We start from the raw sequence: 24108 nt of genomic DNA, 5'->3' as shown, positions 1-24108 counted from the left end.
CTACCTCCTTTGAGGTGCTTGACGTGGATCGAACGGTTTAAGGCTAGCTCTGATACCATGTGAAAACTGAATGTATATTGAAAAATTACTTCATCAGAATTATACAAGAATCTTAAATTTATATACAACTAACTAAGGATTAAACTAAGAAACTAAATCTCCTTAATTCTAAGGATATAAATACTTAATTTTAGAAATATAAATATAAATATACAAATTATAAGATTACAACTAATTATAAATAAATATTTTTTCACATTTATCAACGACGATAATAAAACTTATATATGTTACCTTCAGAACAAAAAGTGAACCTCCCAAGTTGTGGAAAATCTGAGAACTTCTCAATTCAAGTCAAGTTGTTAACCTAAGAAGCACAATAAAATAGTATTATTAAAGCCCAAGACAAATAGATATTCATCCAATATCTTCGGTTCTGAAACTTCTTTTTCTTCAATTAATGACTATTTGACAGATGTAACATACTGAATGGAGTTCCCAGCCCCCTCTCTAAGATACGCATAACATACCAAGAAAGAATGTGCATCATATATACTCACATATATACTCACATTGGAGAGAGTAGAGAACAATGTTATTATGTTAACTAAGTACAAGTTCAATCTAGTTAGAAACAAGGCAGCAGCTACCTTTTTCTAACTTATTACAGCATTTTTTCCATATTTAGAGCCCCAGAAAGAGAGTTGTTCATGGTTTATCGTTAGTCAATAATGCTATCCTACTTCTACTGCTTTGGAAAGAAGACAAGAAAATGACTTAGAAAAGGTACTTTCCAACTGTTTCTCACTTGCTCAATCTCGCAATTCATTCAGTTCCATTTCGAACAATATAGAACAATGCAGCCAATAGTCTAGTTCCTACCATTGATAATTATAGCCACCCCAAAATTACAAAAGATGTTTAACTAAGCAAATTGAATGGGATAAAAAACAAAATACCCAGTTTGGTATATTTAAAAAGAAAGTAATAGTCTGAAACTGAACAAGACACACAACGACAGCACCATTCTTCACGAAAAGAACTTTCTTTTTTATGGGTTTCTTTGTCTTTGGATCAATTTGCTGCAGTAGCTCAACTATCTCACATTCCTCAACAACAGAATGAATGTGCAAGACAGCCTTATAGCCAGCTGTGAAAATAGCCTAAACAATAACAACATTCACAATCATTATAATTGAAATGTATCAAGTTTATTGAATAAGGACAATAGAAAATGACATTGATGCATACATTCTCAAGCAACTCAAGAATCTGCAGCTGGGCTGTAAATTCAGTGACAGCGGGTATTGGTTTTACTGCATTAAGCAAAAACAACAAACTAAGCCCCAAAACTAATACAAAAAAAACACCATTCAATTTTAATATAAAAACAAACAATTAAGACAAGAGAAGGGGACTGTAAAAGTTATCACAACTCCATCTAAGGGAAACTTACCAACAGCTGTCAAGACAAAACCTGACAATATGTTCTCTTCTTCAATCCCAGATAATCTAAACCGTAGATTTTCACCAGGTCCTGCACACCTAACCTTTTTTTCATTACAATATAAAGCTAGGACTTTCACTTGAGTCAGCAAACCATGCATAAAATCCTCAGACCCCATAAATTTTTAAAAAATAATGAACGTATACACAGGAAGATAATTAAAAAGTTGCAAAGATAAAGCACCTTGCTTGGCATAACTAATAAGGAATCACTCTCATGCACACTTCCAGATTCAGCCTTTCCCATAGCAACAGTTCCCATGTCTTTGAATTTGTCAATTATAGGCATCCTATAGAGCCAATAACAAATCAACAGATGCATCATAAAATAAGATGACCAAAATTTTGGTTATACATACTACTAGTACATGGCAGGAACTAGAACCAAACATAAAAGTTGTGTGGGCAGTGAATCCTGCTATGGAAGATATGCTATTCACTACTTAAAGGGACCTTTTGGATCTCTGAGAGGAACTTCAATTGAATCAAGGGCTTCAAATAGGCAGGGACCATTCCACCAAGGACATATACTCTTATCTACTCTTGTTTTCATGTTTGTACCAAGAAGACCGGATATTGGTAGGAACTGAACATCTGCAAATTCAGACAAGAATAAACAATGAAATATAAATGGTTTTAAAGCATAAATTATATGCTCATTAAATTAAGCAAGATTCTAAAATGGGAATATAAACCTCACTAACATAAAAAGCATGCTATCATCATCTGATCCTATTAAGTGTCACACAATGAAAAAAGCAAGATACGTCAACATTTCAATGTCAAGCGTTTAAGGAGCAGAATCCTAATTAGACATAAGTTTACGTTCCAATTAGGCAGAATAAAGCATAATGCAAAGAAAAAGTAATCAAATATTTCAAAGGTTTTCAGCAGCAAATAAGTTTCCAAAACAAACTAACAGCAATTATTTGCTTCTAATTCATAATTTCAGCTCCAAAATAATTTGATAAAACACCTTGCTGAATAGCCAAACATCTGTATAAAGTACAAACTACAATATATAAATTTCCTTTGGAAGACAATACAGATTACAGAGTTCTATACTATCATATCGGACTAAGGACCTCAATATATATCTGATTTCAGCATTGAATTTTTTTTAGTTTGTCAACTAGCACCTAAGATTCCTAGACAAACTGACAGCAACTATTTGCTTCTAATCCATAATTTGAACTCCAAAACAATTTGATAAAACAATATCTTGCTGAATTGCTAAAAATCCGTGTTAAAACTGCAATAGGTAAATTTTCTTTGTAAGATAATAGCAGAGTTTTATGCTATCATATCAGCCAAAAAACCCTCAATATATGCCTCGAGAAATTAGAAAACAAGCACAATCACATAAGTAACCATAAACATGTTACATAAAATGCAAGGGGATTTGTTAGCTTATCTATTTCCTTTACATGGTTAATACTTCAATATCTCATTATATCATGGTATTAACATAGGTGAATGGTTCTACAAGCTTGAAAATGTTACCAAGAAAATATTGCAACTTGCAAGTTATTAAAAAACAACACTTTCCACTACCTTTCTTCACATTGTAGCCCGAAGACCTCAGAAAAGGTATCATCTTTGACTCAATTTCATCATACCTGACGAAGAAGACCTCCATCAATACCATTAACATACAAGCCGCAACCCAAAATGCACACGAAAGACAGCACACAAGCTCAGACTACTTATAGAAGCAAGGCAAAACAACTTTCTTTAGACCAGTTGACAGTGCTTTCATCCATCTTATTAACTGCTACAAGTAGCTTCACCACACCCAAGGTCTTTGCCAGCTGGACATGTTCACGGGTCTGCCCACCCCTCTCATATCCAGTTTCAAATTCCCCATTATGAGCAGAAATCACCTAATTAAGAGACAAGGATGTTTAAATTTTCAAAATATACAATCCATACATTATACAAGGCGTTAATGGAAAGACACTGGATCTAACTTACCAGCAAACCTACATCAGCTTGAGCTGCTCCACTGATCATATTAGAAACATAACTCTTGTGACCCTATGTAGCCAATGCAAAACTATATTTAGTTTTAACAAACAAAAGTCAAAATAAAATGAATCTGCATTATCAAAAAACAAAAATGAATTTTTCAGTTCCATTCTTGATCAGATATAAGCAAATTAATTACAATTACGCACTACCCAAAGGCATATCTAATGATAGTAATAAGTTAGTGTAACACTTTAATTTTAAATTTGCTATTGCTTTCTCTCTTAATGTATGAGTATTGTTCTATAGTGTTAGATGGCATGCCATCAATATACTTAAGTTGCTTAAGGCAAATCTGTGATGCACTAGAAAATGAACTTGGACACATTTTTCTTTGGCCAAAAAAAAAAAAAAATGAGAATGCTCCTGCACTCGGTTATAATCTTCATGATCATGTACTATAAAATAAGGCATCTGAGGAGCAACACAGATAAAATAGCAAAATAAATAAATAAATAAGATTTATCATCTTATCCTACAAATAATTAAATAGTGAATTAGAAGATTAAGTTAAAGAGTAAAAATATTAATAATGCAGTTCGGAGGCAATCCCCTTACTGGTGCATTGAAAATAGTAAATCTAGTTGTCTCAGTCTCAAAATGTGCTCTTCCAACTTCAACAGTTTTCCCCTGCAATTACTAGTTCAAATTTAATAAACTTCCAGATTAACAACTGTAGTTTAGCTAATCATGAAAAAACTGTAGACAGTACTACAAGAAAAAATCAGGAAATATTAACAACACAGTCTCGCAAAGTTTATGCAACAGCATTTCCCCATTATACAGTACCTTAACCCTCTCCTCTTCATTAGTGTCCATAATATATGCCATATACCTAACAAAATAGTTAAGTCAGATAATGCAATTACAGAAAATCCTGTCTGTGAGGCATTGTCGTTGTTGATCAGGTAGTGAATTAAGCAAATTTGAAGTGGTGTGTGAGAGAGAGAGAGAGAGAGACAGAGAGAAAGAGAGAGAGAGAGAGAAGAATGTTGACATCAATAGAATGAAATTGTCCATTCAAACAGCTGCAAGGAGATTGGAAATAATTTTAAACTGATGAACTGATGGAAGCTCTTAAAAGAGACAGATTTTGCACAATGAATTTACAAGTGCAAAAGTAAATAACATTCTGATATACACCTGAATCTTCAAAAGCAAGAAAAAAATGATATAATAGACAAAAGAATATTTCAGCACTTAAAGCATCAAAGAAAAAGAGAAAGGAAATGGTTTCCAATTTGATCAGAACTTAATTAAAAATATCAACAAACCAATAACTGCCAAGTACTATAATCCTTTCAAAGAGAACATCTTTAGTAAATTTAATCATGATGTAAACTTTCTGTTGCTTGGATGGAGGAAATGAGTATAATCATTTATGTATTCTCTTCTCCATCCAAAATCCAACATTCTATTAGGGTGGAAGGCTGGACACAACCATAATTCTCTCCCCTATAAATGACTTTCAGCTGGAAAGACAGCTAACACAGAGCCTCCTGCCAATGGTACATTAAACCTTAAACTACTTGACCCCAGCGCATCTAGTCAGAGATTCATTCAAGTCAGGCTTAAATTTTAATACTAACATGTTTGAACTAGATTGCATCTTGGATCCTAATTCTCTTCTCCATCCAAAATCCATCATTATATTAGGGTAGAAGGCTGGACACAACCCATCATTCTCTCCCCTATACATGACTTTCAGCTGGAAAGACAGCTAACATGGAGCCTCCTGCTAATGTAAAATAAGTGTATATAAAGCCCAAATCCTAGTATTTGAATGCCCTTTAGAAAATGTAAAAGGAACAGCATTGATTTTCACTATCCAAGTTATAAACCAAACCTAAGGCTCACCAGCTTTCTCTACTTTTGTCCTTTGCCTCTTTCTCATACTCCTGGATTGTACGGTCATCAACTTGACCACTGAGGACGAGTATCTGGCCTCCAGTTGTTGACTTACCAGCCACCATAAATCAAATAAACAGATTCAAAACATACAATGAAGATTATTTATTTAAATTGCATAAGGAAACAACGTTTTTCAGTAAAATGATCCTGAATCACATTGATAACCAGCAGTATTTGATAATGTTTAAATTATAAAAGAAAAAAAGATAAAAAGATAAAAGATAAAATAAATTAAGAATGAGAATAATTTTTTTTTTAATTTATGAAGAAGTTTGAAAAGACATTGCGCAACTCATCAGTAGTGACTGGGCATTGGTTCCTCATCATTTGTAAATGGTTGCCTTAAGTTTCTCATTTAGAAGCTTAGAAATCCGTTTTTTATTTATACTTATAGTTCACCATAAGCAGTTTTAACTTGAGACTAAAAACTCTCTTTTAAGGTTACAATCAATAGCTTCAAGGCAACATCGAATTATCCAAAAAGAAAAAGTAGCAGTCTATGTACCCAAGTTCAAAATTCAATTCTAACCAGTAGGTCCCAGAAATAATTAAATTTATAACTACTTTTCACAGCATTCATGCAAGTGGCTGATACACATAGTTAAGCTCACAAAAACACATAATAAATAAGGGGCTTCAGAGGTTAATAGTATAATTTTGAACTGTTTCCCTAGATTAGCACATCCTGTTCATAATGGACATTAATATGTAATCAACTTTCACATAAACAAAACCCTGAAGTAGTAATACCTACCAACATGACCAATAAACACAACATTCAAGTGGCGCTTCTTTTCAGTTCCCATTTCATCCAGTGCTACAGCATCCTCCGGAGCAGCTACTTCCTAGTCTTTCACTGCACAACCAAATTAAAAATGAGAACAAGAAAATGAAAATTGGAATATTAAAGTGACAGACATAATACAGATAAGCACAGGAAGGAAGATAAAAGGGAAAGAACCTTTTGACTCAGACTGGACTGGCTGAGATTTTGTATCAAACTCATACTTCATACCTGAAACCAACAATAACCAAGATTTCAAAAATTTTCTAAATGAGACTAGACTGACAAACAAAAGTTAATAGTGAAAAACAGTCAGCATTTTAGCAAAAGAAACAAGACCAAGAAGAAAATTTAGACAGAACAGCGAAGCAATTTGTGTCTAAGTTCTACCTACTTTTGATGATCTAAACTGGAAAAATAAATAAATAAAAAAAAGGTAATCACCAACTATACATTTACTGCCTGCCCATTGTAAAATAAAAATGTAGAAATAGTCAACAAAAGATTTAGGTCCGTCAAGAAAGAAAACAAGTATATAATGCATCTGGTTTGCTATGTTAAATGGACTCTTCATTTTATCCTGCTATACCTTTGTCCCATAATTCTTGATTCCTTTAATTTATAGGCGAATGATGCATAGATCTTAAATGTAAAAAAATTTAAAATAACTATATCTAATTTATACCATGTCTGACACCACATCCTAAGTCCATGCAACATAGCTGATGTAAACCCTAAATCTATTGAAATGAGCATTGCAATTCACAAATGGCCAAAGCAAGCATGGAGCAATATAAATTTCATATCACATCTAAGGCGCAAAAGAAAATACAGCACCTTGAGATCTCTCACCAATTCCAATATTAGTATCAAATGCTACCAAACAATGCAATATATGGGACAACAACATGATTTACTCACAAGGGATCAAAACATCTCATTGGAAATCACTTCCATATATAAAAAGGAAAGTTATCCATGAATTATATCTAAAAGCTTCCAACAAAACCTTAAAAACCATTATAACTCATTTCCTATTTTTATGCAATTTCAATGCAACTTCAAAACATTAATGGAAATTAGTTAGTATAAAAACTTTCAAATGCCATTTTAGAGATAGCAAAAAATGTAATTTGACCAAGTTTACAATTTAAAGTATTAAATGAATTTCCACATTGACAATCTGTCCTCTAATTCTCTCCAATTCTCTCCTTCCCTAACACCTTCATTAACATAAGAACATAAGGACCACATAAATACAAAGTTCAAGGATGCTATCTACCTTCCTCGTCCAACTTATCTGTCATTTCAACTTCTTCCAATTTTGCATCTTCAGGACTGACCACACCGTTATTATCTTCTGTCAAGAATCAATAATAAAACTAAAAAAAAAAAAAAAAGAGATTCCAAAACGAAAAGGAAAAATGCACATATAAATACAATAATTTTCCACTACCTGTAGAGTCAAGCTGCAATGCACGGATCTCAGCCTCAATATCCACCAATTAAAAAGGAAAAAAATAGAAATTTTGGACACGTTAATTCCAGTAATTACCAATCTTCACCAAAATTAGATCATGATCCTTTCGATATGACAAGTATCGAAATAGGTATTGTAGGACAAATTGTTGTTCAAAATTTTTATTTTCATCAATTTAAACAATTTCCTGCCTTTATAAAATCTAAATTTATTAATCATGTACAAATGATCAATATTTTTTCTATATAAATTTTAAAATTACTAGTTTATTATGAATCTTTCAAAGAGAAAGATTTATTCAACCTTATCAAATTTGGGAAATTCAAAAGATAATGGGAGGACCAGTTATAGAAGATATTAATGAACATGCTGAAACACTTAATCAAGCAATAAAGATATTTTCCTCTCCAAATCCATATCAATTCCAAGCTGGAATAACCATGATGGATCATGCAAAAACTCTGCATTGTGAAATCTTAAAATCTCAATATCCTAAAGTCTCAGCCCAAACAGATGGGCATCGGATTTTTATTCAAAGATCTGGAGAAAATCTTCCTCCAACTGATCCAAAAGCACTGGACCTTTTGAGCAAACTAGCCAATATAGAGGACATTTACCACCCTCAACATTTATTGTTTCAATACCAAGAAGGATGGAATTTATGAAACAAAACAAGAACTAACTCTCCACGGTCATTTAATCCAGAAGAAGAAGAGTTAGCTAATATTGATAACATCCAAGAAGGATGAGCATGAAGAATCAGCTGATGGACCAAGACCAGGGACCAGACAGCGACAAGCCTGCAGATAGACATTATTTAAAAAAATAATAATAGTATCATTACAAACAAATTTCTTATAATTTATAGCCCTACTTAACTAAAATGAATTTTAATTCATCAACGTAAGTTCAATTCAATTCATATTTTGAATGCCTAAATATCTCAAATAATGTGAAAACGGCAACTCCAATCTCCTAAAACGCATTGAGAAATACAATTTTTGTAAATACAAAAAAAAAAAAAGAAAAAGCAGATAGAATGAAGTGGAATTTTCAATGAAACCAGATCAAAACCTCAAACAATAAGTGAGTAAATCAAGCAGACCCATAATTAAGGGGAAACAAAAATAATCGATACTAAGAGTAAGAATAAAGAGAGAATCAGATAATGAAATTTTGGGAAAGAGAAAGATGCAGAGACTTACCCATGGGTGCCGAGAGCAAACGGTAATATGTGTACGGACGTTAGGATTTTCGTGGCGAATGGAAAGAGGAAGGCGTTTTTATGGAAGCTGCTTTTATAGCGTATGTGATACAAAAGTGAGTGTCGGGCATATAGGTGGCCTCCAAGGGAAGGGCTTACGGCTTACCCTTCAACTCTCATGTCCTCTAATTCATTAAACCCGTTACCGTACGGCCAAACAGAAAATTCTTACTAGATTTTGATAAAAATTTAACCCTAAGCTTCTAGGCTAGTTAAAGACATTTTAAAAGATATTAAGAATTTGGACTAAATCCCCTTTCCTTCTTTTTTATATTAGATTTTTGTCCTCCGATAAATAAAAAATAATAATATCTTAATTTTATTAAAATTATTAATATTCATATAATTTTATACTGATCAAATAGGATATAAAAAATAATATTTTTAATATTGAATCGATTCAAAATTAGATATAAAATATTAAAAAAATTAAATTAAAATCGAAATGAGCAAAATTTTGATTTATTATCATTTTTATATATAACTAATAAAATTTTTAGATTTTAAGAATAAGAGTAGAATGTTTTCACATATTCTTTTAAAGTATCATAGCAAAATAAAAATTAAAAAAATCAACAATTTTTAACATTATTTGTGAGATTAAAAATTAAAATCAATGAAAAAATACTAAAAAAACAAATGTATGCATGAAAATCTAAATAAACTAGTAAACATTTAATGAAGCATGTATTTATTTCCCTTTTTTTATTTTTAGAAAGTGTTTATATTCTTCTTTGTGTCAAATAAAAAGGTACAAAATCAAGTTTTTTTTGCACTCTAATGCCATACACATAACTTTACTATAAAATGCATCTCAAATTTGTTTATTATAAGAAATTAAAAACAATTAAGAAAATAAGTTCAATTCCACCATAACAATGGGTAAGAATGATGCCTTCAATAATAAAAACAAATATATAATAACTATATATAAAAACAATCCCCTAACTATGGGATTGCAATTTTATAAACAACTTATCAATGTATTAAAAGATATTGGAGGACAAATTTGGGCAATAAAAAAAATTGCATTACGGCTATTTATTCTAGCCTTTTGCTTCTTTCTTTGTTTGGGGTTTTTTTTTTTTAGGTGCCGTTAGTGGACCAGCTCACCACGATGAATTTAACTGACGCCATTCAGAACCATGCATTCTCTAATCAAGTCCCAATCCAGTCCATCATGGGCTAATCAAATGGCAGGGTTGGCTTTACAGGGCAACGAGTTCGAGTTGGTGGTTGGGTAAAAACCAAGAGAAAACAAGGAAAAAGAATTTTCGCGTTCTTGAAACTGAATGATAGGTCATGTCTAGTGAACTTACAAGTTATTATGGATGCTGGTGTGACTGTTTTGAGCAAACTGGTGGTGAATGGCACGTGTATGATGGTTATTGGAATATTTAAGTTGCTATTTGAAGGAAAAACACAAAGAATCATTGTATTTACCATTTTGTGAAAGATTTTTGCTTTTCTTCACAACTAGGGGTATAAATTATATATTAGTACTCGTAAGCTATCGGGTTTGACTTGAATAAAACTCAAATTTGATTCGATTATTATCGAATCAAACTCGAGCAACTAGACTTATCGATTAAGTCGAATTTGAGTATCCTTATACTCAGCTCGAGTAGCTCAAAAGCCTAATTAAGTTTTTATATTTTAATATATTTTATTTAATAAAATATCTTAAACTTGAACTCGAGTTCGAGCACAAATACTTAAGTTTTTGTCAAATATAAAAAATTGAGCTTATTTTTACATATTAATTAAGCATAATCGAGCGAGCTTGAGTAGCTCGATTTCTATCTCGAGTCAAGTTCGAGCTACAAAAATAAAACTCAATTGAACTCAAGCCAAGTTTCAAGCCTCGAATTTAGAGTTGAGCTCAAGCTCGAGCTTAATACTATATTGGTTTGAACTTGATCGATTACACCCCTATTCATAACTTTCTTCAAATCGTTGGAGCTTTGTTATTGTGTAATCATCTGTTTCATTTTGTTTTTACCTTGAAAAATTATTCTTTTGTTGTTGTTTTTTCATAAAGATGTGTTTTTTGGGGTCACTTAATATTGAAGGAAACCATTTATTTGCCATCATCATCATTGGCCAAGATGGGTAGTATTTGGCCCCATAGCCAAAATTAAAGGTTGAGTAGTTGCTTCCCTTTGATTGTGTTATTTTCTTGATGTCTTCATTTATTTACTCAATTGTAAAATAGGTGATGTTAAGCAAACAAATATGCAACTAGATCCAATTGCACTTAATCTATTAAAGTTATTTGTAAAGGTTAAGGTAGGATTTCTTGGATTAGTTAAACTCAAGGTTTTATTGTGTAAAATATTATTATTACAAACATTTGTTGACTTATGGGACCATGCTCTATGTTATGAATTTCTTGGATTCACTTGTGGGTGTTTGATAAAATATTGAATGTAGAAGAACACATTATAATCCTAATTTCATAAGTGTAACATTTCTAAGGTTTGGAAACTAATAGAGTCATGAGGTTTGTGTTGAAGATGGCTATGTATCGCCTTCATCGTCGATACCAAGATAATTGATTTTGCATTTTTTGTTTGAAATTTATTTTGTGATTTTGAGATCTTTTTAATAAACTTGAACTGAATTGTAATATATAGTATGTGTCCACGTGATATATTCCATTTAGTTTTTTTGGTTTTCATAATAAAAATAATGGCATATTTTGGATCTTCACAAGAATGTTCACTTTAACTTTTTATTTTTTTTATGACAAAAATATCATTGATATTCTTGATTGAATATGAACAATCATACAAAATTCTTTAATGTATTCTGTTGTCTTTGCAAGAATTAATTGAAAAAAGATACAATGGATTTATGCATTCATGATACAAGGTCAAATTGCAAAAGAAAATGATTACTTATATGAATCACACTTGACTTTGCAATATGATTTACTTGGACTTGATGATAGGAGACAAATCTTCCTTTGTTCCCAGATTGGTTGCTTATTAATTGCCTATAAAAAACATTAGTGTTCAGATGTTTTTCATTAATGAAAGCTGAAATACTCTTTATATTATAAAATCATGAAAAGTATCAACTCACACAAGAGCCTTCTCAAAAACCAACAAGTAAATCGTTTAACTTGAACTTCAAACTTCATTGATTTCAATTTTAATGTTATATTACGTATTTGGGTATCCCTACTATTAACTAAAATTGTTTGATATATTTATGTTCAGGTGGCTTTTTGTTTCTTTTCAATAAAAAGGTTTTTTGTTTCTTTCATAAAGATGGTCATAGTTAGTGTAAAAAGAAGGATGGAAAAACTGTTGGTGAAGCCCATGAAAGGCTTATGATTTAGTCAAACACCCATTGCATTTTAAATATTGGCCTTTACCTTTTTTCTTCTATCATGGGAAATGAATTTTTGTAAAATGTGTGCTTTTCTCATTTGAAAAATGAACGAACCACTCAAACTCTATAAACTTATCATAAAGGAAAAACATTGGCTAATTGATTGCTTTAAAATGAACTTTTGGTGCATACAAGAGTCTCTTTTGATTTTTCTCTTTCTTTCTCTAAAAAATAAATTAATTTTTGTTGTTTCTTTAGTATTTTCTTTGGCTTTAATATGTTAGATCTGGTTCAATTCTTTGTGGTTTTAAGCTTTTTGTTGACCTAATTTACTCTCATTGTTGTTTAAAATTTAGTTTTTCTTATTTGTTTGAATTTTTTTTTAATTTTCATAAAGTTCTTGCTGGGTTTATGATGATTGACTTGGTTTTTATTGTGCTTTCAACAGAATGTAAATGATAAATCTTGTAGTGATCTATACTTCAACAGATTATAACACATGCTCCCTTAATGTCATTTACAATAATTTTATTAACGTACTTATTATGGTAAACACTTTTGTTATAACGTTTTTTACTTTTACTTCTTTTTTAATGTAACAAGTTAAAGTTAACACTATGTGTGGTTCAAATGTAGCACCTCAATAGTGAAGCTTGTGGAAGTTTTAACTTTTAGTTCAAAGGATGCGTTTCTAGTTAAAAGCCGAGTTTGTTGTTCCCTCAAGTAGTGTTCATTTTGTTGGATGCAATTTCTACTGCTAACAAGTTTTACTTTTGCATTTTTTATTTTGTTTAATTTGATTCAATATTTATAAGTATTATGGAATGCAGGAACTTAAGTTTGACGCTGGAACTATAGTGCATATCTTAAATAACTTGCCAAAAAGTATTGATGTTTTAAGTTACACATTTGTTTTTGAGGTATTGTTCTTGTAACCTATTCTTAGATTAAAGCTTTAGGTTCATTTGGCTTTGCATTACATATGAAATTTGAATTTTTATAGATTGTACTTCATGAACCTAATCATGAAAAGGTTTATATTATGGGAAGCCAAACAAAAATACCAATATTTTGTGACAGGACTAATCAAAATTAAAAATGCAAAAATTATAATTCTTGACACTGATTGAAAATACCCACATGCATCAAGTTGGTAAAAATATAAACAACAAACATCATCAAATTAAAGAAATAAAAACACATTAAATTAAAGAAATAAAAATCGTAAACAAATTAATTTGATATCCATTATTGCTATCGATATACAAAATCATAAACACACTAAATTAAAGAATTAAAATCAATAGTAAAATTCAAACTAGAGCTATGATTTAATAAAAAAAATTATTATGTTTTTAACTATCTACAAAATTCAAACCTAATCTATTTACAAAACCCAAAATTCAAGAAATAAAAATATAATTTGTTATATTCTTACCCCATAGTTGTTATAATAGAAAAACCTACGATTGAGTTTATGTTTGTCCAAAATATCCTAATCTATGCTTGTTAACTATACTGGCAAACATGGAACAAGCCTTTATCTTCCATTTAACAACCCCCAACTCTTCATTTTCAACCTTTAGTACCTCACTTTCAACACCAATCTTTTTTTTTTTTCTTAAAGACCCTAAATGTAGGTTTCCTCTTTTAATCCCCTTTAGTTGCCTATTTTTCAACTTCTATTTCACCCTTATTTTTTCTTTTAAGCAACAATCAAGGTGTTAAAACAAGAACGTGAGAATTTTTTTTGTTTTTAATTCCATATATTTCATTTTTTTTTTCACATATGTAAATTTTTTAAAATTTTATGTATTTAAAATTTTTAGGGTTACATATCATGTTACTCGGTATTTTTGTCATATTAAATATTTTAGTAAATGAAAGGATTGCATTGGTATTCATTAAAACAATTAAAAATTCGATTAGAATTTTTAAAATTTTAAAAATCAAAATAGAATTTAATTCAAAATTTAGAAGTTACAAATGTTATTTACTCTTTTTTTTTTATCTTAAAAGTTTTTATTTTACATTAACATTAAGAATACTAAATTTTACATTAATTCAATATGTTTTGTAATGAAACAAACTTTGCATGTTCCTCACATTTTCTAATTTTAATTAATTTTTAATATATAATTATAATTATATAGTAGATAACATCAAACAAGTATTTACCTGTATTATAGGTAGCAATATCTACTAATAATTAATATATATATATATATATACACACAGATGTGGATAAACTTTTTAATTAACAAAATGTACATTTATATTCATTTTCATTTTTAAATTATCCGTTTAAATAATTTTTGTTGATTATAATTTTTATTATTCAATTTTAATAATAAATGAATAGTAATAAAATTTATTTGATATAAATAAAAAATTTAAATGTATTGAATCATTTTCATTAGAAAATAATTTATTTAGCTTAAAATTTTTATTAATTATATTTCTAAATTGTAATTATATGAAATATTTATATTAATCTTTTATTGTTTTCAAGTAAATATAAATACAAGTAACACAAGTGACAGCAGCATCAAAATTTTCCAACGTAGTTGAATTCGACTGTTGTCACTTGATACTATATAAAAGTAATGCAACTATACAAATATGGGTGAGATTGGATGGAATCATAATTTTTGAGCTAAACAGAAAGAGCGAAAAAAGCTCAATGGGGGCAGGTTAAATAAAAAAAAATGAGAAAAACAGAGGGATCGGTTGCCTTATCAAGTAATACTAAACATAAAGCAATTGACTAGACGTAAAGTAACTTTAATAAAGTTGCTTTAACAAAGTAAAGGTAAGATTCTTTTTACTTTATCAACGTAGCTTTAGAAAAGTAGACCTAACTTGAAAATAACTTAAGGTAGACATAAAGTTGATATCAAAGTTGATGTTGACAAAAATAAAGTTTGATATGCCATCATCTTATCTTGGAGTCTTTGAAAAGTATCTTTAGAAAGCTTCACACATAATTATACATTATTAGACTAGAACAAAGGATTTTCTTTTTGTTTCAGCACCATGACTGAATTTTTGACTGAATCATTATTATTTATGAGAACGATGAGTATGTTCTAAAGAAAGGTTTAGATGGAAGTTATCTACACCTAGAGTGAAATCATAACCAGTATTTTCTAACCATTGGTTTGGATCAAAATCTTCATAGGGGTTCTACGAATCTTGCCATTCCATCTCTCTGATAACGTTAAAAGGTTTCCAATAAGGGTTCCATTTTATTGGTTTAGCATTATCAAGTTCATATTTTGTTATTTCAGGAAGGAGTTTTGTCCATACACCATTAAATATTGTTTCATAAATCTTTTTATCAATTTTGAGCTTGTAATTGTATTCCAAAATAATAATTTCCCCATAAAACATCATCTTGGAGCTTTGGCCAATTTTGTTTGGGAATATTGTGGTTTATCTCATATATTTGTCTCGAAACTTTGTGTATTCTGCAAGGTGGTCAACATGGAGTTTGAAAATGAATAATCTTGTAAGTTATAAATTACCTTGTAAAAAAAATACTATGATTCATCTGTTAAATAACTACAAAACCTATGAAAAACTAATATGATGTGAAGATCAGGGGATACTTTAGTGTATCTTTCATAAGTTTCTATCTATTGGATCCATATGGGAATAGGTTTGAACCATTAGAAGAAAAACTTGGGTATTGATAATTAAGGTCCATCTGATTTCTTTTTAGATTAATAGTTGACTGTTGAAAAAAATAAAAGAGTTTTTTAAGCTTTAGAAGTGGAAATTCTACAGCAATATAGTAAAGGTGACAAAGGTACCATATGAAACAAATAGTTTCTTTTGGGAACTATAATGGGTCAAAAAATTTGAAAAGGTGTATGAAAGGGTAGTCTGGACGTATTCACAAGGATTGAATAGAAGTGTCTCCAAACTTTTTAAGTATCTTGGATTGATATTTGAATAAGAGATGTGGGACTTTTTGGTCAAAGAATTTGGTTGTAATTAGTTTTGGTAATTCTGAAGGGAGTTTTCCAATTAAAATGTTAAAAAATTCATCAGGGAGGTCAAATTCATCACCAATTTTGGGTTTTGTTGTAAAAAAACCGAAAAGATTTTTTGAGGATAAAGCTTGGGAGAAAGAAGAAGGTGAAAATGAGATATTTATCATGGAGATTACCGGAATAATCTTCAAAGAACTTGAAGAATGTCTAAATAACATGTTTGAGAGAACATTATCTTTTCCTTTTATATATGTTGTGGTGAAAGAGTACTTTGAAAACCATTGAAAGAGTCTGAGCAACTCTGCATTTGACATTTTTTTTCTTAAAATTAAGTATTTGTCAAAAGCTGACATATCTAATTTTACGAGAAAATGGTATCTAATGAGGTAAAATTCAAATCTTTGAATTTTATATTTTACTGCTAAAATCTCTTTTAGCGTAGAGTGATAATGAATTTTTGAATATTTGAATATTTGAATCTACCATTTTTATATCCATATATCTGTCTGGTTTTATCTTTTTCTTCGATAAAGATTACCAACCAAAAATTATCGTTTGTATTTGTCTATAATATCCTTTTGCCATATAAATTTTTTTTTAAATTGGAAGTAACTACGATCTTATCTTCAGCATTTGTACTGACTTTGTCTACTTTTAGGATCACTTAAGTGGCTCTATCATGAAGATCTAAGAAAATTTATCATTTGAATCATCTGAATGAAATGACTTATCTGAATCATTATTACTTTACATCTAAGATTTTAAATTATATCTATTAAAAAAGATATCTTTGACAAAAAACTGAGAAAGATTCTTTCATGCCATTTGTTTGAGCATTTCAAGTATAACATTTGGAGTAGGTGATATCATGAGTTGTGTTGGAGGTTATGGTTCTAGTTTTGGTTTAAGTGTAGGATTTAAAGGGGTAGCAACAGAGCTTGAGCTTAGTTTTGATTTTGAAGGTTGTGGGAATAGTTGTTCTACCATTCTTTTAGGTTTCTGTTCAATTGACCATTTCTCTCTGAATCTATGAATCTATTTTTCAGTTGTGCCAAAGAGAGGTTGGTTTAAAGATGGAGTTTGAAAAAATGTTATTTTGACATTGGGGCGAAGAATTGTCTTGGTTGTGTAGGAGAAGCTTTATATTGAAAATGGGTGAAAAAAGGTTTAAGAGCTAAGATTGAAGGTGGGTTGTATGGTTAGTGAGGAAGAGGAGTGTAGGTTTGGTAAGGAGTATCATACATTTCAGTGTTGATAGGAGTGAAGATACTATAAATAAAGGCTACTTTTTATTGTTGTTGTTTCTGATGGAGTTGATTCTGAATATTTACAAAGAGAAAAAGAAATGAAAAGTCTCAAGAATCAATTTACAGATCTCCAAAATCAACTCCGTTAGAAATAACAACAACAAGAAATAGCTTCTAGTTATAGTATCTTTACTCCCATCAATATTGGGATGCATGATACTTCTTACCAAGCCTACACTTTTTCTCTTTACTAACCATACAACCCACTTCCAATCTCACCTCCTAAACCTTTTTTCACCCCTTTTTAATATAAACCTCTTCCTACACAACCAAGACAATTCTTTGCCCTAATGTCAGAATAACCATTCCAACCTCCATTTTTAGACCAACCTCTTTTTGGCACAATTGAAAAATAGATTCACAGATTCAGAGAAAAATAGTCAATTGAAAAGAAACCTTAAAAAATTACAGAACAACCACTCTCACAACCTTCAAAACCAAACCCAAGCTCAATCTCTGTCGTTAACCCTTCAAATCGTACACTTTAACCAACACCAGAACCAAAAGCTCCAACACAGCTCATGATATCACCCACTCAAAATACAACCCAAATACTATACCTAAAATGCTTCAACAAATGGCATAAAAGAATTTTCTTCAGTTTTTCATTGAAGATATATTTTCTAACATATATAATTCAAAATCTCAAATGAAAGGTGAAAGATTTAGATGAGTCAATTCATTCAGATGATTCAAATGATACACTTCCTTAGATTTTTATGATAGAACTAACAGTTAAAGTTTCAGAAGACAATCCAGAAGTGCACAACCCTATGCAATAGATACTGAACAACAACCTACTCCAACACAGACACATGCTCCTTTTTCCACATTAAAGTTTTTAATTTTTGCAATTGATGACATTCTTTCTTCAAAATGGCCTTCAAGATTCGAAGAGTTCTTAGTATGGAGACTTGTTGAATTAAACTCCAATCTCAATATTATGATGAATAAGATTTTAATCAGATTTATTTTAAGACTGATTGGAACGCTCAAAAACTTTTGAGACAATATTAGTGAATACAAACAGTTACAATTTCTCCAATATCCAACACTTACAGAAGTTGTATCCTAGTTTTCAACATTATTTTAAGGACAAGAAACCCATAGATTGAAAAAGATTATAGAAAAATTCTTTAAGCTCAAATGATGTTCACTTTATCTAAAAGATCTTGACATACACTACCAATAATTTTTCTAGTATTTTTACATACTTGGTAGATTTGATGATATCAATCTAAAGCAAGCATTTTTTAATTTTGTTCTAGAATAACTTGTCCAACAAATAAAAAATCAACTCAACCTCAGAACTTTTGATGTCAGAATCATGAATCTTAGTGATATTTACAAAATGATAATGAAATCACTGGATAAGATTTACAAAGAACATAAATGCATTGCAAACTTTGTGAAAAACTCTAGAAAATTGGAAAAACCATGCTCTTATTCCTCCATAGGATTACAAATCAAATGTTCTTCCAAAGATTTCACATATCATTGCAGTAAAAAAAAAAAAAGAAACACTTTATAAGATTTAAACTTCCTAGAAGCTCTAACTTCTCTAGACACAAAAAGATAGTTTTTACATTGAGCATCGTCTCAACTATACCAAATACTGCATGTTGATAGTCTTTGAATCTTGTATCCAGTAAGGCCATCCTAGTACAAATAGGAATACCATTTCTATCATGAAAATTCAAAGCTATTCTGATAGCACCAAAGTGGATGTGAGTATATCCTTGGTCCAACCATTGTTGTGAAAATTCTTTTAAAATCTAAAAAGCAATAAAGTACTATTGAGATCTTGCTGAGAGAATATACTGATCAAACTTTATAGCTTGAACATACTCCTTTAGAGCTTGGTATTTTAGTTGTAACAGTGTTTTTATGGATCTAGTAAGAGAAATTGAAGTTTTGAAAAAAGGCAGTATAAAGATTTATAAAAGAAAGGTCTATTTTTTTATTTTTTTTTGGAACATAATTAACCTCATAAAGGAAATCTAATATAGAAGAAAAGGACTTTCTAATTACAAAAAAATGAAGAGAAGGTAAATTAAATGAAGATCTAGAAATGAAAGGTTGTAAACTATTATCTTTTGATATATCCATGAAAAAAAAATCTCTTTTGGCTTTTCCTATCCAACACAATGTTAGAAATAGAATAGAAAAAGAATTCTATATGGAGTTACACTCTGATACCAAGTAACGAGGAGATCGATTACCTTATCAAGGCAATATTAAACATAAGCAGTCTATAGTTCAGACATATAATCAAGGTATTCTAATCGGTGTTCAAGACTTAGCACCCTTTTAGCATAATGTCAAACAGGTGATCTAACTTCTATGGAGACATGCTTTTAACTATGATAGTCTATTTCAGTAAGACCTTAGTATAATAACTTTTTTTTTGGTTAAGTGGATCAATGGTTTATTTGATAACTCTACAAGGCTTTTTGATGCAAAAAATCCATAATACTATGGCAATTACAAAGCATACTTAACTTGTATCATTGTAAAAATTGTTTTTAATTCTAAACCTAACAATTGAAAAAGAATGAAGGAATTATCAAAAGAGATGAGAGATTTTAGCCAAACATATTTTATAAGAGAGGATTTCTTATAAAGGGGAACTTCTTAGAGAAGTTGAGTGATTTTCTCTCTTTGTATGTAAAATCACAAGTAAAATCAATATTGGTTTTCATTATGTATCGAGATTTTTGATCTAAAATTATTATCCTTGTCTGAATATCAAGAATAATATTCTAAAGATTAGTGAGACTCTGATCAAAGTGGTGACTGACTTGTTCTAGCTTATTCTTTATCCTATACATATATGCATTATATTGAATAGAGTTATTTGTTTGCCAGTTCAAAACTGATTTTACTTAAGCAATGCTTTTCTGGTTTCCATATTAGTCTCGGTTAATAGGATTTAAGACTTTTATGATGTGTTTATATTGGTTTCTGTCAAATTCTTAGAAGGGAGGAAAATTTGAGTTATAAAATTGTCTCGGTTGCATCATGCATACCTTCGGTAAAGGTTAGTTTGAGTCTAGATTTTTTATAGCTTAGTTTTTGCAAGGTTTGGGAAGTGTTTCTGGGTTTTTATCTTTTTTGAGATAGATAACATAATAATCAAATTTTTCTGAGGGTTTACCAAGGAAATTAACTTCAGAGTCTCATTTTTCATATCTTTCTTTCATTTTTATTGGGAAAACCTTTTCTTTTGCTTTTTTATCATCATCATCATCAAATAAGCTTTTATAGCTATCTTTTTAACATCCTTTGTATCTGTAATTAATGTCTCAATAGCAATATTTTTGTGGAGATCTGTATGCATATACAGATTTTCTATTAGGTTTGAAGTGTGCAACTAGAATATTTGGTTTAGTTTGACAGGCTTGTATCATAAATTGTATGGGTAAGATGGTCGGGGTAAGAATTTATTTTCCTTTGTTGTGATCAAACTCGATTATCATAATGTCATCTGAATTTATCTTATAGGTTAGATCAAAATATTGAATTGGTTTTTTTTTTTAAATCTTTTTATAACTTGTTGTCCATAACTTAAGAAATAAGATGATAAATTTTTTATTAGAGATCTGTTTTAGAATATAAATATGTTTAAAATTTTTATCTGTAACTTTTAATTTTACAAATATAATATCATCAGAGTTAGATAAAGATAAATTTATAATATAATTTTAAAATTTATATACCATTGATAATAAAAAATTATCTAAAATTCTTTTATCTCAATACTTACATTTATATTTAAATTTTTAAAATATCTAACAATATCGGATAACAATAGACATGTTATAATTTGAGAATATTGTGAAAAAAATAATTCCTAAATTGAAAGTCGTTTCAATTGCGATACTGACGAATTAAAATGCACAAATGATAACGTACGCAGGTAGTGGGGTATGCCGTAGGGCCCAGGTACCAATTCTGAGCGGTCACATCAACGTCCCTTTTGTCTAATCAAGAAAATATTTATTCAGCAACAACCATTCATTCACCACTGGACTTTTTCCTTCAAATTCTTTGTTCCAACACGTGTCAGTCATATGCCCCCATTTTCTCCTATTTTTAATATCGTGCTTCTATTTTTCGCGAATAACCTTATGCCACATGCTATTTCTCGCGAATTATGTATAGATATTATACTAATATTATTACGCATTAAATATTCTCATAAATAAATTAAAATTAATTTTGATAAAATTAAAAATAATAATAATTAATAAAATTATTTATTTTAATATTAAGATTAAAATTAATTATAAATATGTATTTAATTAAATAATAGAGTAGCAATTATGTAAATTGTAATAAGATAAAAATTAATTATTAAAGATATTAAATTAAAAAAATAATAAAAAATTTAATAATTTTTTAATATCAAATAATATTTTTATTAATAAATAATTAAAAATTTTGTCTTATCAAAAAAATCATTTGAAAACTTTTAAATAAAAATTAAAAATAATACAAATAAATGACAAATGAGGTTAAAATTGAAAAAACCCTATGTTTGAGCTTTACAATTTTTCACTGAGTTCAGTATAAGGGTGTAAATAATACATTAGTATTCGTAAGTTACTCGGGTTCAATTCGAAGAAAACTCGAATTCGGTTCGATTATTATCGAGTCGAGCTTGAGCTCGAGTAGCTCCACTTATCGATCGAGTCGAATTTGAGTATTCTTATATCCGGCTCGAGTAGCTCGCGAGCTTAATCGAGCTTTTCTATTATATATTTATTTTTATTATTTTATTTATAAAATTACTTTTTTACCCTTAGCTTAAAAAACCCTAAAATTTTATTTTCTTTCTTCCCTTTTCTCCTTCAGTCTTTTTCCCCGTCTTTCTCACTCACCAATAGACCCTTTGCCGCGCTTTTTCTTCCCGAATCCCACTCCATTGTCTTCCAAGCTTGTTCCACCCTTTCGAAAGCCCTTTCTCCTCTCTCTAAAAAGCTTGAACAGAACCCGATCTTAAACAAAACTCGATCCCTCAACGTAGCCCTGCTCATTCTACCCATTCGACGTGTACAGCAGCTTCAACAGAACCTGATCTTGAACAAAACCCGATCCCTCAACGAAGCCCTGCTCGTTCCACCCATTCGACGTTTGCAGTAGCTTGAACAGAACCCGATCCCTCAATGAAGCCCTGCTCGTTCCACCCATTCGACGTTTGCAGTAGCTTGAACAGAACCCGATCTTGAACAGAACCCGATCCCTCAACGAAGCCCTGCTCGTTCCACCCATTCGACGTTTGCAATAGCTTGAACAGAACCCGATCCCTCAACGTAGCCCTTTCTCCTCTCTCTAAAAGGTAAGCTCGTTCCACCTATTCGACGTTTGCAGTAGCTTGAACAGAACCCAATCCCTCAACGTAGCCCTTTCTCCATGACATATTTTTTGAATGCCATTTTTTTATTAAATGTTTTTATGTTAGGCTTCCAATTCATGCTAAAAGGTGGTTTAAATAAGAATGCCTTAATTAAATACCCTTATGAATGCCTAAATTAAATACCCTTATGAATATTGTGGGGATGCAAATCGAGAACAACAATGAAAGGGGGCAAGGTGTTATAGCTATTTGTTAGTATTGATATTCTCAATTTTGATTTGTTTGTCAAACACTATCATATTATACTTTTATTTTTGTTGCAAACTTGTGAAAAACAGTATGTTCTTTGTGAAGTTGCATTTAAATACTGAATTTTGTAAACCAAAAATCTCTATATTATTAGCAAGAAAGTAATTGAATTTGGGCCACTTCAAGACTTGCACAATACGCTTTATCAGTAGAAAAATTTTTGGATGGTTCATATTATTTAACAGAAAAAAAAGGTCATTGGCTCTATTATTTTTAGTTATAATCATAATTTGAGCTTCCATATAGTTCATCACTAATTTATTGGGGACTGTTTAATGTGAATACTTTTCTTCTTTATGCATATTAGATTTGTTAGAATATAACCTGACACTTATTTCTAGTGAGATTGAGTTAATGTTATATAAATACTAAATAGGCATGTATAATTGTAAAAATTAATAAGAAATATTCATTTTAAGAAATTGATTTTAGAAATTGAAATTATTATCGAAGTAGGTAACCTTAAATTTATTAAAATTCCTACAATATTAGTATATTTTCCCAAAGAATAAAATTTTATACTCTTCCAATAATTTGTTCTCGCAACTTGTTTAGCATGTTTATGGCAATAAAATTTACCGCACATGTTTCTAACAACTTGTTTGCATTATTGTTTGATCCTAAAATTATATTATTGTTTTGATTTATCTTTTTTTTTTTTGCTATAGGGAACTAAACATGTCATCAACCACACTAGATATCTCTTCTATACCAGTTCAGCCGACAATAAATTCTTTTACTAGTCGAATTGCGTCAGATGATGGTAATGATTCAATGAATGAAGTTTTAGATGCCACTAATGGTAACACAGATAAAACATCAG

The 24108-nt window shown here is 30.1% G+C and overlaps 1 protein-coding gene across 1 annotated transcript; it reads right to left on the bottom strand.

Moving 5' to 3' along the window:
• Positions 1-773: 773 nt before the first annotated feature.
• On the bottom strand, positions 774-22891 carry LOC111289453 (Translation elongation factor EF1A/initiation factor IF2gamma family protein). The gene is given in 18 exon segments (XM_089768721.1): positions 774-1163; positions 1252-1316; positions 1457-1591; positions 1690-1796; positions 1950-2100; positions 3061-3127; positions 3237-3389; positions 3481-3543; positions 4093-4164; positions 4324-4369; positions 5392-5502; positions 6199-6301; positions 6407-6460; positions 7512-7589; positions 7686-7735; positions 8393-8509; positions 22501-22592; positions 22694-22891. Coding segments are annotated over 18 exon segments (1917 nt in total). The 3' UTR covers positions 774-908.
• Between the last annotated feature and the right edge of the window lie 1217 nt (positions 22892-24108).

Source organism: Durio zibethinus, chromosome 11 (genome assembly GCF_047325235.1).
Source record: "Durio zibethinus cultivar Kanyao isolate XHJ-2024 chromosome 11, ASM4732523v1, whole genome shotgun sequence".
In the NCBI taxonomy this organism is placed as follows: domain Eukaryota; kingdom Viridiplantae; phylum Streptophyta; class Magnoliopsida; order Malvales; family Malvaceae; genus Durio; species Durio zibethinus.
Note: the sequence above shows the minus strand (reverse complement) of the source record. Positions and strands in the feature narration are given on the sequence as shown.